Genomic DNA, 18747 nt, shown 5'->3' on the forward strand with positions numbered 1-18747 from the left:
GTTAAGGGAAAAAACATGACCCAAAATGAAGCAATTTTGCACTACTTTGAATGACCTTGGCCCCATCTGGAATTTCACCACCTAATTTTTCAATGGGATTTTCATTCACTCGTTTTCAAATGACAACTGTATTGAGATTTGCATAATTTGTCTGAAGCAAATTTTTTTCATTCTCGATGGTATAAAAAATGGGATTGTTATTGGCTCAGGTTTTACTGATCCCATTGCCACTAAAACAACGCTGTAAAAAAGGACTCTGCTTGTACCCCGATTTCTTTTTTTTAAAGTTTTGAGACTTCCTGGGCACTTCAACTCTTTCGTGAGGAGTCAGGGTCACATTTCATTTCAGCTTCCCAGCCGAGAGTTCGTTCCAGGTGGTTGATCTCTGCCACATCTTCCACTTTGCCACATAAAGGGAATTAGCCCTCTTGATTGCCCACAACCAAAGAGAAGATGCAGAGTGGACATGCATTTGTCCGCATTGCAGACTTTCCTAAAGCGAAAACATCCATAAATTGCACTTGTGTGTTTACCAAGACATCCCTGGCAATGTCCTGTGAAAAGTGCCTGGCTGTGGACTCGAGTGTTCTCTGTGGCTCTTATGCTTACAGAACTTGGATAGAGTGGATGTGGAGAGGATGTTTCCACTAGTGGGAAAGTCTAGGACTAGAGGTCATAGCCTTAGAATTAAAGGACGTTGTTTTAGGAAGGAGATGAGGAGAAATGTATTTGGTCAGAGGGTGGTGAATCTGTGGAGTTCTTTACCACAGAAGGTTGTGGAAGCCAAGTCAGTGGATATTTTAAAGGCAGAGATAGATTCTTGATTAGTACAGATGTCAGAGGTTATGGGGAGAAGGCAGGAGAATGGAGTTAGGAGGGAGAGATAGATCAGCCATAATTGAATGGCGGAGTAGACTTGATGGGCTGAATGGCCTAATTCTGCTCTCATCACTTATGACTGTATAACATGGGTTGTGCAGAAATCCACCAGCCTACTCAGAGACCTTTAACCACTAGGGGGCACACTTCCACATCAATGTCATCACCGGAGTAGCCATTCATTCATCAATAACAATCCCCTGTAGTTTGTAAAATGGTATGTCCCTTTAAGAACTACCTACAGAGATCACAGCTACCATGTTAATACTGTAACAACTAAGTACGTGCTACATAGATAATATCTCCTGCTGAAACCAACATCGGTTTTAGTGCAACCTCGCACAGCAAAAGAGTGATGATCTGTGAAGCTAGTTTTGGAATTTCTTGTCGTTTGTTCACGAACATGAGGCTCTTCCATATCATCACTTTAATGCCAGAGGCATCTAGCCTGTAGTTTTGGCAACTCAGATTTGAGAGCGTCCAAAGTACTTCCCTTGACTTCCCTAGAGCCAAACATGCAGTACAGTAGCATCAGTGAGTTATAGTCTGCCTTGGAAATCTGGTTCCGTTTAAGGCCCCAACATAAATTTTGGCAATGGAGGGCAGACTACACGGCACAAATGTGATCACACAGGTAGTTTATTGCTGCAGACTGAAATTTGACAATTTCTTGAGAAATCATTTTGTGAAATTGCATGGGTCATTGAATCTGGTCATTTGCTCAGCTTCTTTCAAAGGCATGACTATATCACTTGAGATTTTAGTATTTTGGCTATTACAACTCATTTTATTTTAAAGGTGCATAGCATATCAGATGTGTTGAATTTACTTTCACACCTTATCTCAATTCAGGTTTTGGAGTTGCGACTTCACTATTAAAACGATATGACAATCATATACAATGCTCCTTAAATAAGAACTTGTTAAATGTTTCAGCAATAGATGGGGCAGGGGCTAAAAACAAAAAATATATATTTAATGCTATTTTCTGAATAGAATCTATTTTAAAATTTAAGGGATAGCTTTTTGGGTCCTTAATCAACCTACCAGCCAACCACAGTTATTGCATACAATGGGCACAGAAAGTTTTGCATACCTTCATGGTCTAGTAGTGAAAGACGATGTCTCAAATAGCTCTGCTGTACAGCCGCACCTTGACACTTCACCCTTACAAAATGCTATTTTTGCCTTTCAAAGGGAGTGACTAAAGTATAGGCCCTTATTGTGAAATATTCTCAAAAGTTTAAATATCTTCTGCACTTTAAAAAACTAGTTAAGCAGTTATTTGTGAAATTATAAGATATGTGAAAATGTGTTGGATTACACCAAGATATTGTACATTTTAAACATTCTTCTAAACACAAGCAAGACAGGTTATCGTAGAAATACAACTTGAACACATCAGTACTCAGTGCAAATAGTCAAGGATAGTAAAAACACAATGTTTAGTGACTTTTATGGGATAGACCTGCTGCTATTTCTTGCACTTTGGTATTTCAATCCAATTGAGTCACCATTCACAATGTTAATGACACTTAGAATTAATCCACACCCAATGCTGTTAACATATACATGTAAACTATAGGAAAAGAATGAATAGAGATTATCCAAATCAAGTATCCAATATTAAGAGCGGCCTCTATTTTTAAAAACATGAAATATGAGAAAATGTCTTCAATATACATGGCTTTGTAGAAATAAGAACCAAATTCCCAGTAGATCACCTCCGATGCATTAATGGAATAATATTTTTCATAGCTTTGCAAAGGAAAAAAGAGTGAGGGAGCAAAGAGAGACCAAATTAAGTTAGGAAAGGATATCCACATTTGCTGTGTGGGGTTAGATCTATGAGTTAATTATTAAATTAATTGATAGTCAGTCACCAGTCGTGCAGTGAGGAAAATCACATTCTACTTGGGTAGCCTACAACCCAATGGTATGAACATTGAATTTTCCCAGTTTTAGGTAAAATACACCCTTGTGTTTTACCCACACCAACCAGTCCATCAAGGTTCTCTTTCACTTTGTTCATCTTTTCAACTCATTCCCAATCTCTTCATAACCTATATTCATCATCTACTTTGTTCCGTTTGCCTATCATCCACTCGTTTATTCTCCATTTACCTACCTTTCCTACCCTCTCCCCCCTTTGTTTCATCTAATTAATCTTCCCTTATCTGGTTCCAATTATCACCTTCATGCCTCCATCTCTCATCCCAACTCCACCGAGTTGGTTTCATCTGTCTTTATTCTTTATCTGTCTCCACCCATCATCTCTATACTCACTCCTCCCCACATGGCTCTATGTGCCTCCAACCTCGCCTGGTTCCACTCATCACCTACCAGTCCCTGTCCCACCCCTTCACCTTTGTACTGACTATCAACCCCTCCCTCTCAGTTCTGCTGAGGGTCTTGACCAGAAACTTCAGCCTTCCCTTTGTCTCCGCAGATGCTGCCTGTCCCACTGAGTTCCTCCTTTTTTTTGGCTTACAATACATAAATAATAGAGGAAAGCAGAGTGAAAGCAAATTAAGCTGTGTAGGAGTGGAGAGATAAAAGGATCTCAACAAGTTTAGGCCAATTCAAATCAAGAACGGGTGGAAGCAGCTTATTTACTCAATTTTAGACCCATTCTAATTCATTATTGCTATTCGCTGCTGCTACCTGTGTTTTTTTCTTCTGTGCAAATTCTCCCATTTTTTGTTTCATGCTGTCTCTGCGTTGGTTTCTGGGAAGGTTTTCAACCTCACTCTTTACCTAATGTACAACAAAAAAGTACATATTTTAACAGTTCATTTAATAATCTGCACCAAATGCAGAGATTTCAGGATTAAGAACGAGAGTGGTCAAACTATGTATGAAGAAGTCCACTTAACTTGGTCCACTCTGGTTAAGTAAAATAAATTGTAAAAGTATTTAGATTTTTTTTATTGCTTTATAAATTATGTTCCATTGTACTTTAGATTTAAATTTCAGCCATGTCTACTTTATATATCGGTACATAAATAATCCAGAAGTTGGATATCTAAAATAATAAAACAGATGGAAAATGCTCAGCAAGTCAGGTAACATCTAATCTCCAAGAGGACCACTCTCTCTGAGACACCTTGATTAACAGAGTCCAACATTCACACCTCTTTCCATTTGGGTGTGGGAACTGCTTTAACAGTTGTTTTGACTCCAATATCACCACCAACTGTACATGGCCCCCAATCACCCTCTCTGCCATCTTCTACCATTCCACTTTCCTAATTCAAAGTGACATTGCTATTTAATTTCAACTTTCTTGACAACAATCTCCACTAAATTTAGATTACAAACACAAGCAAAGTTGTGTTATGGCTTTGCAGAACACATCCTTTCAGTATACAAGTGTGAACCCAAACTTCCAGTTAACTTTGTTATCTCTGAACTGCCTCTTGCTCAGAGGTTTAAGGATCAGCAGAACTTGGAATGAAGCAGATTACAACCTCCTAGAACCAGCATGAGCAGATTCAAATAATAACCCCTTACTTTCCTTCACACAGCAGCTGACGTTGGTAACTCTCCTATCCTAGTTACATCTTTCAACCTACTTTTTTCTTTGTCCATCCCTTATCTCACATCACTGTGCTTTCTGTTAACCTCTCCAACCTTCCATCCCATCACAAACCTTATCTTTCTCTCTTCAAAGCATGTCAAATCTCAGGACACAGGTGCAGTAGAAACTCAAGTGGGTCAGGCATCATCCCTGGAGAACACCGATAGGTGACGTTTTGGGACGGGACCCTTGTCCCGACCCAAAAAGTCACCCAACCTTTTTCCTCCAGAGGTGCTGTCTGACCCGCAGAGTTACTCCCGCACTTTGTATTATTTTGTGTAAGCCAGCACCTGCAGTTCCTTGGTTCTACTACTTGTACATCTGAAACTTTTCTCAGTCACTAATTTGAAATATCAGCCATTGCCCCCTCATCGCATATGCTGCCTGACCTGCTTAGCATTTTCAGCTTTTATATCCGAATTACACAACCCTGGAGACAAGAACACAATTTAAGTTCAATAAGGGTCCCAAGGATCACAGGGCAGGTATGTGCTCTCAGTGGAACTACAATCCACGCGGTGGCATGTTAGAACAGTGCAACTCGCCCTTCCGGAGGAGCAATCACAGGTCTGTACTCTGCAGCCAGATCAAATCTGAATTCACTTGATGTAAAACAAGAGCCATGGTAAGTAGGTGAAAAGAGGCTTTCCTCGTCCTTTGGAAATGTTTAACCACCCTTCTCCATATTACAAAACGTACTTCATATTTAATAGTTTTCTTCAGTGTGATCAGATGAAAATGTCTCCCAAAAGAGTTTAATTACTTTAAGAAAATAAAGAGTCACTACCACTGAAAAAGCAGAAAAGGGAATTTCATTGAACAGTAATTGTCCGGATACTAATACAAAAATTTCAGAATCGGAGATAAGACAATTATGTATGTGCATTATATATGGCAAGGAGAATGAGAGTGTTATTATGGATTAGAAGAACAGCCCAAAAGATACTTTGAAGTCCTTGGAGAATGAAACAGGAAATGACAGATCGAGTCTTCGGTTTGACGTGGTAACATTAATGGGGAGGAAAATGTTCCAAGCAGTTTATTTGTAGCTTGAAAGGAGTTACTGGAAAAGTTGTAGACAGCAGTAGAGATATTAGCACTAAGTAACAGACACGAGGCAAAGAGTCAGCAATGAATTACATAACAAACACATCTTTACCAATGCCGCACACAGAAGTACAAAAGAGTTAAGAGGAGCCACACCATCCTCCTCCTCCACAAGAATTTCTTTACTCAAGAGCAATGAGAATATGGAACACACTGCCAGATGAAAAGGCTGAAACAGAGAGCAATGTCATATTTAAGGATTGTCCTGATGCTTACAAGAAAAATGCAAGTAGAGTCATTGTGGCAAGACAGCAAGGAGGAGGTATGGTGGGAGCAGCTGCAAACACCAACTAGGTCAAGAGGCCTATTCCTATTCTATGTAGTTTTAAACTCAACCACTTCTTCCGAAGTGGATGTTGCTGAAGATTTGTGAATAGAAAGGCAGCTGTAATCTGAATAAAGAGATTTGCATCCAACTGAATTTCTGGATTTTTTTCCATTTTGATCTTGGGTTGACGTCCCTAGAATTTAACTTCTATACCAGATAACCGAGGGACCGGAAAAACTGGCAAATGGAAAATTGGTATGTTTTTGTTCATCCCAATGAATTGTTCTACAACACTACATTACCTGTTGATTTTTTCTTTGTAATAATCTCAAAGAATCTTAGATCCTGAGATGTCTTTTCTATCAAAGCAAGGAGCTAAACACATCGAATCAATATGCTCAAAATAAATTCAATTATTAAACAGTAAAATTAGTTTTCTTATCTCCTGAATAATTTAGAATTACACAAAAAACTAAACAATGAACATCACATGTGAAAATGTGGCATTTACTACCTAGCCTAACAATATCCACCTCCCATCGTGCCAATCACACAATAGGTAACAAATACTCTGTAGAGGACTGAGAGGGTCAAAGAGTATCACATCCCTCATTAGATAGACACAAAGAGCTGGAGTAACTCAGCAGATCAGACTGCATCTCTGGAGAAAAGGAATGTGACGTTTCAGATCGAGACCTTTCTTCAGACTGAGAGTCTAGGGAAGGGGAAACGAGAGATATAGACAGTGATGTAGAGAGATATAGAACAAATGAAAGAAATGCAAAAAATATGCATTAATGGTCTCGACCTGAAACATTACCTATTTCTTGTCTCCAGAGATGCTGTCTGACCCAGAGTTACTTTAGCTTTTTCTGCCTATCTTCTGTTTAAACTAACATCTGCAATTTCTTCCTCCATCTCCCTCATTATGCTGTCACACATTAAAACAGTCCCTTGTGATGAGCTAATGTTAAAGGTACTTGAAAATCTTTAATAGCGTGCACCTAGCAGAGAAAGACGTACAAAATATGCAGACATTACCAAATACCAACTGCTGTTTTAACCACAATATGAAGTGAGAAGCTGCAACATTAAATAAAACACGACTTCTGCAGTAACACTGCTAACAAACCATACATTTTGATAGTGAAATAGTTGTAATGATCATCAGGTACAAAGATCAAAAGCGAACAACCATGTAGATTTTACAGACATTCAACAGGAAATATCACATCCCACACACAATTAAGATTTTGTTTTTGTTTTGGCTAAAAGGAAATTGAAGGAAAATGAAAGCACCACAGCTTTGGAAACAAAGAAATAATCAGTAGCTAAATTATCTAGTTTCAGTGCATGGCTCTTCAAATGTAAAAACTGCAACCGGAAATCCAAACCCACATTACTCAAGGGTTATGCATGCTATCTACGTTTTGACCTTAGCCAGTCAGAAATAACATAAGTGAGATTAAGAAAACAAAGTGATTTGAAATGCCAAACATAGCGAAAGGTTCCGAATAATCGGCACTAGTAATCATTCAGACATTCTGAAAACTTGGCTCATTATGATCATGATTCAACAACATTTCTATGCAAACTTACTAAGATATTAACGATAACATACTCTATTGTATTTTATTTACTTTTTACCTCTTTCTTCTTAGCTTTCAATTGTTCTATGAATTTGGCATATTCCACCTCTTGCTCAGCTTTAATTCGTTTGGCCTCATCTCGCAGTCTGTTGGTGTGTTCTTGCTCCATTTTCTCAATTTGTTGTTTCTGTTGTTTTTCTAGATTCTCCAACTCTGTGTCAAAGAACTTTTTCTTTGCCTAGAGAAAATTGTTCGAATGTATTCATTATTAAAAGTTATTTATCTCAGCCATCACTATTAAAGAGCTAATAACTTTAATACGTCTCCAAATTATTTCTGAGCAAACAAGAACAAAGTGGACTTCAATATTGCTCCAAAAACACACTGGCTAGAAAAGTGATTTCTAAAAATATCAAGCTGTGATAAAACATGGTACCCCAATTTTCTTGGTAATTTTGTAAACACTTTTGCTTAAGTCTCGACAGCAAACTTCTGCTACCTCCTCTTAACTTATCCTCAGTGGCATAACAGTAGAGTTGCGGCCTTACAGCGCCAGAGACCCGGGCCGAACCCGACTACTGGTGATGTCTTTACGGAGTTTGTATGTTCTCCCCATGACCACGTGGGTTTTCTCCAGATGCTCCCGTTTCCTCACACACTTCAAAGACGTTCAGGTTTGTAGGATAATTGGCCTCAGTGAAAATTGTAAATTCTCCCTAGTGTGTAGGATAGTGTTAGTGTAAGGAAATCACTGGTCTGCACTGACTCAGTGGCTGAAGGGCCTGTTTCTGAGCTGTATCTGTAAACAAAACTAAACTCACTTTGCACCAAAAAGCATTTACTAATGAGGTGCAAACTGAAACCTACGCTTTCGCACCCAACTCTTTAGGCTGCTCATGAAAATGACTGCTATAAGTCACCAGCTCTCACAGCGGGAGGGACATTTTTATCTATAGACCAATGAAATTTGAGCTTCATCGCATATCACAAATTGATTAAAGAGAGAAAAAAAGGCAAATCATACATTCATCTCTTGGTCAAATCGACGAAGCATTTGTTCCAGCTGCTGCTGCAGTTTCAAATTAAGTTGCGTTAGAGCTCGATGTTCCTCCTTCTGCAGTAAGCGCAACTCTCGCAGTTCCTGTCTCCTGTGGATTTAAAACAAGAATTCAAAGCTCATGATGTACTGCAGATTATCAACCTTAAGCATCAACTTATGGTAACTCGCATATCACTGTACCTTAATTGGTACACGTGACAATAAAAGACCTTTGAAACCTTTGATGTACCAAATTTAGCAAATATTTCTCACCACAAAATCAAACACACCATGTTTTAAACATATACAAGTGTATAAATGGTTGCCTTAAACGTGGTAAGCTGCATTAATGACCCATAGTCATTTCAGCAGCTTCCATCATAAAATAAGTGTTCCACGTAGATTCTGAAGCTAGAAGAATCTATTTATTCAACCAGTGGTAGAGTTGCTGCCTTACAGCACCAGAGACCCAGGTCTGATATTGATTACAGGTGCTGTCTGCACAGAATTTGTACACTGATGAGCCAAAACATTATGACCACCTGCCTAATATGCTGTTGGTCGTCCATGTGCTGCCAAAAAAGCGCCAATCCGCCGAGGCATGGACTCTACAAGACCCCTGAAGGTGTCCTGTGGTATCTGGCACCAAAACATTAGCAGCAGATCCTTCAAGTCCTGTAAGTTGCAAGGTGGAGCCACCATGGATCGGACATGTCAATCTACCACATCCCACAGATGCTCAATCGGATTAAGATCTGGAGAATTTGGAGGTCAGGGCAACACCGTGAACACTTCATGTTCCTCAAACCATTCCCGAACAATGTGTGCAGTGTGGCAGGGCGCATTATCCTGTCGAAAGAGGCCACTGCCATCAGGGAATATCATTGCCATGAAGGGGTGTACCTGGTCTGCAACGATGTTTAGGCAGGTGACACGTGTCAAATTGACATCCACATGAATGGTTTCCCAGCAGAACATTGCCAAGAGCATCGCACTCCCTCCACCGGCTTGTCGTCTACCCACAGTGCATCCTGGTGCCATCACTTCCCCAGGTAAACGGCACACACTTGCACGGCCATCCACGTGATCTAAAAGAAAATTGGACTCATCGGACCAGGCGAACTTCTTCCACTGCTCCAAGGTCCAGTTCTGACGCTCATGTGCCCAACGTAGGCGCTTTCAACAGCGGACAGGGGCCATCATGGGCACTCTGACCGGTCTGCAGCTACGCAGCCCCATACGCAGCAGGGTGTGATGCAGTGTGTATTGTGACACATTCCTACCATGACCACCATTAACATTTTCTGTGACTTGTGCCACAGTAGACCTTCTGTCGGTTCGGACCAGACGGGATAGCCTTTGTTGCCCTCGCGCATCGATGAGCCTTGGGCGCCCAACACCTGTCGCTAGTTTGTGGTTTATCCCTCCTCGGACCACTGTTGGTAGGTACTCACCACTGCTTGTCAGGAGCACCCCACAAGCCTTGCCGTTTCAGAGATGCTCTGACCCTGTTGTCTAGCCACAACAATTTGGCCCTTGGCAAAGTCGCTCAGGTTTTACTCCTGCCCATTTCTCCTGCATCCAACACATCAACTTTAAGAACTGACTGTTCACTTGCTGCCTAATATATCCCACCCCTTGACAGGTGCCATTGTAACCAGATAGTCAATGTTATTCACTTCACCTGTTAGTGGTCATAATGTTTTGGCTCATTGGTGTAAGTTCCTCTTGTAACCGCATAGGTTTTCTCTGGGTGCTCCATGTTCATCCCACACTACAAAGGCATTCAGGTTTGAAGGTTAATTGGCTTCTGTAAATTGTCCTTGGTGTGTAGGATAGTGCTAGCATACGGGGTTGCTGTTTGGCATGGACTAGATGGGCCGAAGGACTTTAGAGATACGGCGGGGTTAGATACACGCTATATCTCTAAAGTCTAAAATTAATAGATTCAATGCTTTTAGGTTTAAAAAAAATGTCCACATGCCTTAGGAATCGCATTTCTTCTGTTTTCTTCTCATCCTCACCAATTATCTTTGATGTCGTAACACTTACTTCCACTCCATCTACAACAAACCTTCTAGTTCGCTTCAGAGTTTTGTTGTATGCTTTATTACCCTATACAAACAAGCACATAATCACAATGATTACTTTGAAAGTGCACTAAGTGATTCATACCTAATTATTCAATTGCATTCTATACTTGGTATATGATCTATTTTTTTGCATTTGGAGCCATACAAGTTTTAAAGCTAATTTAGCAGCACAAAGATTCTTCTTAATGGAGTAATCTTCTATCCTGTTCAAATGCCAGGAGGTACATTTAGCCATGGGCTAATACCTTTTGCACGGTTGGAGTTACATATTTTAATGTCATGAATCATAAAAGAGCTGTCAAGCTAATAATGCTTCTCGAAAATTGATGATTTTATTACTGGATGGCAATGGAAACAGTAATCATGCATTGCTTATTTAATTTTAAAAAAACACATTTTTAATCAAATGAGTAGTGACCTTATTATTTTAACCAAAGGGCACAAAACAAATCATTGACTTAGCTAATAGGATTCAGTCTAGTATGGTCATAAGTGATAGGAGCACAATTGGTCCATTCGGCCCATCAAGTCTACTCCACCATTCAATCATGGCTGATCGATCTCTCACTCCTAAACCCATTCTCCTGCCTTCTCCCCATAATCCCCAACACCCCTGTGCTGGTGGTTCAATGTTTCCCCATGGCTATCAAACCGACTGTTCCCTGTATAGTTGTATTGGCTTATGATTGTCTCATGTACTGAGATCCAGTGAAAAACTTTGAGTGCTTGCTAATCAAGTCATACAATACAAATCAAGCAAGTACAACAGGTAGTGCAAAAAGAAAAATATCAGAGTGCAGAACATAATGTTACCGTTTCAGCATTCTATTAATTACAGAGAAAAAGCAGAGTACAATAGTTGCAATGTGTCCCTTGGAATACTGAATAGAAGTGGGGTTGACATCCTACCATGCATCTCTAAGTTACCCACAAATAGCAACAATTGCAATTCATTCATGGGAGAAAAATAATTTGCAACTTCAGAATAATGATAATAAAACAATTCCTGAATTTCAAAGCAATAGATTTGAACAAGATTAGAGCATTGATTCTGTTCTAGCCATTAATATCATAAGAAGTTTTTGAAAAAAGTTAATCAAAATTGAATGAATTGGACTGGAACTTTGCAATCCAACCAAAAAGAGAAAATATCTGCCAAGACAAAGGCAAATACTGATTTTCATTTGATTTAAGGTAGTCCAAATGCTTTAAATTGTTTGCACATGTATTTAGAAACAAGTTCCATTGAGCACAAATGTTCAATCAAGATGACAACTTTGAGGCTTGACAAATTTGGGGATTGGGTTTAACAAATGATAGCACAACTGGCCACATGTACACAAACAAGCCCTGAATGCCCAGGACCATGCAAATAAACTAGAAGCCAGCGTCACAGCAGAAAATTACACCCGGGAACTTGTTAGGAAAAAAAACTGCATTGTGCATTTGGCTGGTGATCTCAGGACACTGAAACATCTGGACGATGCAAATGCTGAAAGTAGAAATGCAAACCATTAACAAATACTTCTGATGAAGGTGGAACTGGAGGATACCCATGGAATTTTAAATGATGTTCTATTAATTCAGGAATAAAATCAGAAGCGGCAAGAAACTGAGCTGGTCAATCAACATCCAAAAAGTCAGCAGTTTGGCATCAATGTAGATGTGGGTTTTCCCCCTATATTTTGTGTGCTCTTTGACCAAGTAACCCAAGTAAGAACAATCGTTTTACAACAAGCAGTAAGTGTAAGTGTTTTTTTTTTAAGGTACGTAACTTCATGTCACCTAATCTACACTTCAAGTTGATAAAACTTAGTTCCGAAGAATTGACAAAAATCAAAATTTCTTACCCGTATGGATATAGAACCAGTCTCCTTGTTTAATGACAGTTCAGCTGAAAGAGAAGCATTCAAGTCTATACTGTCAGAAGCAGACATACTACCAGAATACGAATCTCTCTTTGAAATTCCATCAGGAGTGTCTCCCACCCCATTGGGAGTTGATGAATTTGGAGGAAGAGTGGCTTGATTATCAGAAGTATTCTGTTCATTCTTTGAAACAGTGATCTTCTTATCCGTAGGTTGGACAGTCTCAGAATTGACTGTCAAACTTAGTTGCTTTTGTTCAGTGGATTTCTTTCCTAATACCTTCGTTTCTGAAACCTGTTCAGCAGTACTTATACTTTCAATTTTCCCCTCATTAATTTGCTGGTCCATTTTAGATGCGCCTTTGGTAGATAGACTGTTCTTTCCATCATCTGTTCCAGAGTCAGAGCTGATGGTCTTTACCGAGTTCTCACTTTCTGCTTTGTCACTATCACCACTGCATATGCCCTCGTCCAATTGTCCTTCATTGGATTTATCAGGTTTTCCAACTTTCTGAGAATCAGCACCATTGACTTCTGAAGATGCAGAGTTCTTGGCAAGGTTTTCTGCTTCCAGACTAATTTGGCTCAATTCAGAAGGACCACGTGCATGACCTGGAAGGGGCTGAAGAACAACATCTTAATTCAGTTATGCATCAAAGTTTAGCCAATTATTGCTAGGTTATGAAATTAACTTCACTGTATTTGGTTATAAAAACCACATAATTCCTATAAAATCTCCTGATTTATTGGCAACTGAATGTTCTGTGCAAACAGTTACTTCTCTATGAATGTATCCTTTAAAACAATGCAATCCTATATTTCCTGATGAACGTTCAGCATTCGCATCAGTCGCATTCACATCACAATAATAAGACAGAACTAAACATGCATGCAACTAAAATATCTCACAAACAGGATAAAAATCATAGAATGCTTTGACAAATGGCCTATTTGGAGTATAGTGTGTAGTTCCAGTTGCCCCATTACAGGAAGGATGTAACGGCTTTAGAGGGGGTGCAGAGAAAGTTTACCAGAATGGTATAAAGTAGCATCTGCACTCCCTTTCACTAGAATAATGCCTGGATTAGGGGGTATCAGCTACAGAGCAAAGTTGGACAGACTTGGATTGCTTCTCTCCGGAACATTGGAGGTTGCGAGTAGACTTGGCAGAAGTATATAAAATTGTGAGAGGCATAGATAGGTGGACAGAACCTTTTCCCCAGGATGGGAAATAAAACATATCAGTGGGCATAGCTTTAGGGTGAGAGGGGAAAGTTTAAAGGAGATGTGCAGGACAAATTTTATTTTACATAGCATGTGGTGAATGCTTGGAATGTGCTGCCAGGGGTAGTGGTTGAGGCAGATACGATTGCAGCACTGAATAGGCATGTGGATATGCAGGATAGGCATGTGGATATGCATGGAATGGAGGGATATGGATTTTGTGCAGGCAGACAAGAGTGGTTTTGGTATCATGTTCAGCATAAATTGTGGGCTGAAGGGCCTGTTCTTGTGCTGCACTGTTCTACTTATTTTTTGGCTAATATTTTTAAAAGCTATCCAATCAGTTAAGCATTCCTGTTTTTTTGGCCATGTCCTTGTTTTTCTTAAACTTTATGTTTTCCAATTTCTATTAAAATTTCTGCTCACCACCTTTCCAAAAACTACTTTCCAAATCATAAATTCTTAACCTTCCATCCTTCAGCTCATCCAGTGCCTCGTAACTTTGCCACCTGCCAGTGACAACTGTTTTTCCTTTATCAAAATCCTCACTATTCATTGACCCTTGTTTACGAAATACCCTTAAACTTCTTACTCTTTGGTGAAAAACCTAGCTTTCCACACTCTCCACAAGTAAATTATTCCATGTCAGAGGTGCACCCAGTCTAGTTCCAGCTAAAATGTGATACTTAGAATTGAACACAATAATCCAAATCAAGATGAAGCAGTGATACGAGCCATAGACTCGTACAACATGCCCTTTGGCCAAACTCATCTGTGCCAAGAGTTTATCTGAGCAAGCCCCGTTTGCTTGCAGCGAACACATACTCTAAATCTTTCCTATCTATGTGTCTGTTCAACTGTTTTTTAAACATTATGAATGACCCCAGCTCTACATTTTAATCTGGCAGTTCAATCCATATACTCATTGCCTTCTATGTGGGAAAAGTTGCCATTCAATGTCCACTAGTTCCAGAATAATTTACCTCAATTCAGAAAGACGTGTATGACCTGGAAGGGTTGACTGACCATCTTGCTTAACCATACCCCTCATGATTTTATATACCTCTATGATAGGACTCCTCAGCCTCCTGCAATCCAGATGTTGCAACCTATCCAGCCTCTTCTTATAACTCAAGTCCTCCAGTCCTGGCAACATCCTATTGAATTTTTTCCTGCACTTTTTCCAGTTTACTGCACACATTACTCCAAGTGTGGCCTAACCAACGACTCGGAAAATTGTAACACCCCAACTCCTGTACTCAACACCCTGATTGATGAAATCAAGTTAAAAACATTCTTCACCACCCTATTTACCCATGTTACAATCATCAAAGAATTATGTATCTATTTAGACCACTGTGTTCTACAACATTTTCCAGGGCTCTACCGTTGACTGCAAATCCTGGCCTGGTTTAACCTACCGAATGCAATGGCCTCATACTTTTGAGCTGAAATCCATTGGCCATTTTTTGGCCCACTTTACCTGTCCATCTGCTATAATTTTTGATAACTTTCTTCACTGTCCACCAATTTGTGTCAAACTTATTAACCATGTTACCAACATTTATCCAAATTATTAATATAGCTGACAAACGACTAATAACCACTAATATAGTGGACCAACATACCTCCCGTCTGGACTACTGCAACAGCCTCCTCTATGGCGCACCCTCAAAAATCATCAATAAACTTCAATACATTCAAAACTCCGCTGCCCGTCTACTCACACACACCTCGATCCGTGACCATATCACCCCCGTCCTTTATAAACTCCACTGGCTCCCCATCCCCCAGAGAATCCAGAACAAAATCCTCCTCATAACCTACAACGCCCTCCATAACCTGGCCCCATCCTACCTGACCGACCTCCTCCACAGGCACACTCCCACCTGCACCCTCCGCTCTGCCGCTGCCAATCTCCTATCCCCCCACATCCGAACTAAACTCAGATCCTGGGGGGACAGGGCTTTCTCCATCGCTGCTCCCACCCTATGGAACTCACTACCCCAAACCGTTAGAGACTCCCCCACACTCACCACATTCAAAACATCGCTGAAGTCTCACCTGTTCAGTACTGCCTTCAACCACTGAAGGTCACCTCACCTTCTGTCTCCTTTCTCTGTTCATTTATTTATTTACTTATTTATCTATTTATTCATTTCCCTATGTTCTCAAAATCTCTGTAAAGCGTCTTTGAGTATATGAAAAGCGCTATATAAATAACATGTATTATTATTATTATTATTATTATTATTATTATCCCCTGCAGCACACTACTTGTCGCAGGTTTTCCATCTGGATACCAATCCTCTTACACCTTCCACGATTTACAGAAAGTTTTGCCAGTCGTTTTAAACACGAGGTTAAAATAAAGTTACGGAAGTATACGAAGTTGAGGATAATTTGTTTTCAGGTCAAATCTGTGATTTCCCAATCATAGTCAAGATACTGTAAAGGGCTTCAGACCATAGTACGGTAACTTAGTCCTGGCCCAGTCATGAAAAACACATTTTAAAAGTAAACTTCATTACAGTTTTGTACTTACCGATATAGGGTCTGATGAGTCGTCATCTTCTGCTTCCTCTCTATTGTCTTCTATTTCCTCCATCACTTCAGCCTTTGCTTCTGCCACTAATTCACTGAGTGGCTTAATACTATTGACACCACTCACAAAAGGGTGCTGTTAAAACAACAGGTTGAATTGACAGTTACCAACAGAAACAGATTTTTTTTTAAACTGCCATAAATTTGTACCCAGTCTGGATGGCATTTTTCACTGTTATGCATTACATTCTGATTTTTTTTCCTTTTGAGAAAGATAGCTAAGAGCCAAAATGAACAATACCAGGTAATTAGTGTCAGCAAGATCACAGTAATCCATTCACAGGTTTAGAAGTAGCATAAATGAGGCAGATGTTTAGTATCAACACCATTCAATCTCATAAAAATAACCTGTAGAAGGATTAGGAATGGCACCACTCAGTGGATTTTAGGACACAAACAAGATTATGGGGCCATTTAATTGTTGTAGAAAGTCTAGGGGTTGTCTATAGCTACAAGATACATTTTATTCTTGTGGTGGAATGAGAATCTTCATTATACAGAGAATGTCACATTTTTGCAGCTCTCCATTTTAAGGCTTGTGAATGCATAGAGTGTGTTCAAGCTGAGATCAATACTCCCTCACAAACCAAGGGAACTCGAGAATATGAGAAACACACAGAATCAAAAGTAGGGCAAGCTTCGTGGCTTTTTTCCCTTGCATTCTTATTCATATTGATTCCTGGTTGAATTTAGTTGGTTCAAAATACATAAGTTTCAGAAAATTGCTGCCCTGAATGGTGATGTGAACCTGTGCCTTTGTTGTGGCATTCCCAACTGAGTTGGAAGGAACACATCATGTGTACCCTATAGAAAATCTCCGAGCTAAAACTGCAGGTTCAGTGTTCTAGGTTGGTGCAGAATGGATAACTAGGAACCCATGAACTCCCACCCTTAGCACTAATGTTATGAATTTATTATATGGTATAAAGTTGGCAGTGGATAGACTTAATTAGAATCAGCAAACAAACAAATTCTTCCACGATTTCATCCTACTCTCTCTCCCGAACATACATCATTTGAACATCCATAAAAGGCAACAGCACTAAATATTTTTCGACACGTCAAAAGAAAAACCTCAGCAGTTATTTCCTCAGAAAAATACAACCACTTCCATGTTGATAGGTTACAATTAAAAATGAACCTTTCTAAGCTTGTATCTTACTTTGCCTTCTATATTGCTCAAAAAGCTCATTTTAAAAAAAAGCTTACCTTGGGTTTTCAGTGTGAAGACATTTTGCCATATTGTAATTGTAAAATGTCGCAAAGATATAAAATACTTGGGGGCAGTTTTTTGCTTGCACACATTTGAAAAAATATGTAGCATGCTAATTGATTGAAGAGAAGATGTTAATTTTGTGTTAAAATTTTTATTTACTGACAAAGTCCAAATTTAACATCTGCATTCATTTATCAGAATACCAATGGCAAGGCCAACATTTATTATTCCTCTTAACTGCTCTCACTGTGATGGCGGTGATGATGATTTCTTGCTGCAGTATTTCTAGAGAAGGTGTTACCAGTACTGTTGGGTAGGAAGTTCAAAGATTTAGACCCAGTAAAGATGGATTTAGTGATATATTTCCATCAGCGATTATTCTTACTTTTGACCTGGTGATTAACCTTTCGAGCACAGTCCAAGTCCAGCCAGTGTAGCGTTATCCCATTAATCCTGAACAAGTTTGGTTTTAGCAAAGCTCTTGGACTCCACTCACTAAAATGGTGCCTTGATTAGTTTGTTTAGTTTAGAGATAGTGCAGAAACAGGCCCTTCGGCCTACCGAGTCCACACCGATCCCAGCACATTAACACTATCCTACACGCACTAGGGACAATTTACCAATTAACCTGCACCTGTACATCTTGAGTGTGGGAGGAAACCGAAGATCTGAGAAAACCCACGTGGTCATGGGGTTGAATGTACAAACTCCGTACAGACAGCTCCTGTAGTCAGGATCAAACACAGATCTCTGGTGCTGAAAGCGCTGAAAGGCAGCAACTCTACTGCTGTGCCACCATGGCATCCTATGTCAAGGACTTTCACTGCTACCTTACCTATGGAATTCCGTTATTTAGCCCATGTTTGAATCTCAGTTGTGGCATGACCTGGAGGTGGATGGTTCTGCAAACTCCAGATTTAACATCAGCAATTAAGTGATTATTGACTAAATGCAGCTTGTTCTCAGCATCAATTAGAACCTGTATCGCTTAATTAACAAGCGTGTAGATCGACACTCAAAGACAATTAAAATAATAGAAATTAACACGCACAATTAAAAATTAGAAATCAACAAATCTAATATGAAACAAAAATAAAAAATAAGGCAATACAAAATTAAAGATTACTTCTGCGTTGATTATAGCCATATGCCGCGTGACAGGAACACTTGAAATCTCAGACACAATCTTTACTTTGCGACCAAGACTTGGACAAATTTTTCATTTCAGAATGTCTCTTTCTGCTACTGATCATCTTTCCCAAATCCATTGACACACCCCAT

General features: G+C 39.6%; 1 protein-coding gene across 2 annotated transcripts in view; it reads right to left on the minus strand.

Annotated features, from left to right (window-relative positions):
- Positions 1 to 18747, minus strand: part of stk10 (serine/threonine kinase 10) — a 93098-nt gene that overhangs the window by 18137 nt on the left and 56214 nt on the right. The window contains exons 8-13 of one of the 2 annotated variants that reach the window (XM_078411578.1): positions 16192 to 16326; positions 12406 to 13044; positions 10447 to 10577; positions 8448 to 8571; positions 7482 to 7661; positions 3544 to 3636 (exon numbers count right to left, since the gene is read on the minus strand). In XM_078411578.1, the coding sequence (XP_078267704.1) occupies positions 3544 to 3636; positions 7482 to 7661; positions 8448 to 8571; positions 10447 to 10577; positions 12406 to 13044; positions 16192 to 16326 (1302 nt within the window). The remainder of the gene's footprint in view (positions 1 to 3543; positions 3637 to 7481; positions 7662 to 8447; positions 8572 to 10446; positions 10578 to 12405; positions 13045 to 16191; positions 16327 to 18747) is intronic. The other variant, XM_078411579.1, reaches the window with a different exon arrangement.

The sequence above is a fragment of the Rhinoraja longicauda genome, chromosome 14, assembly GCF_053455715.1.
Source record: "Rhinoraja longicauda isolate Sanriku21f chromosome 14, sRhiLon1.1, whole genome shotgun sequence".
Lineage (NCBI taxonomy): Eukaryota > Metazoa > Chordata > Chondrichthyes > Rajiformes > Arhynchobatidae > Rhinoraja > Rhinoraja longicauda.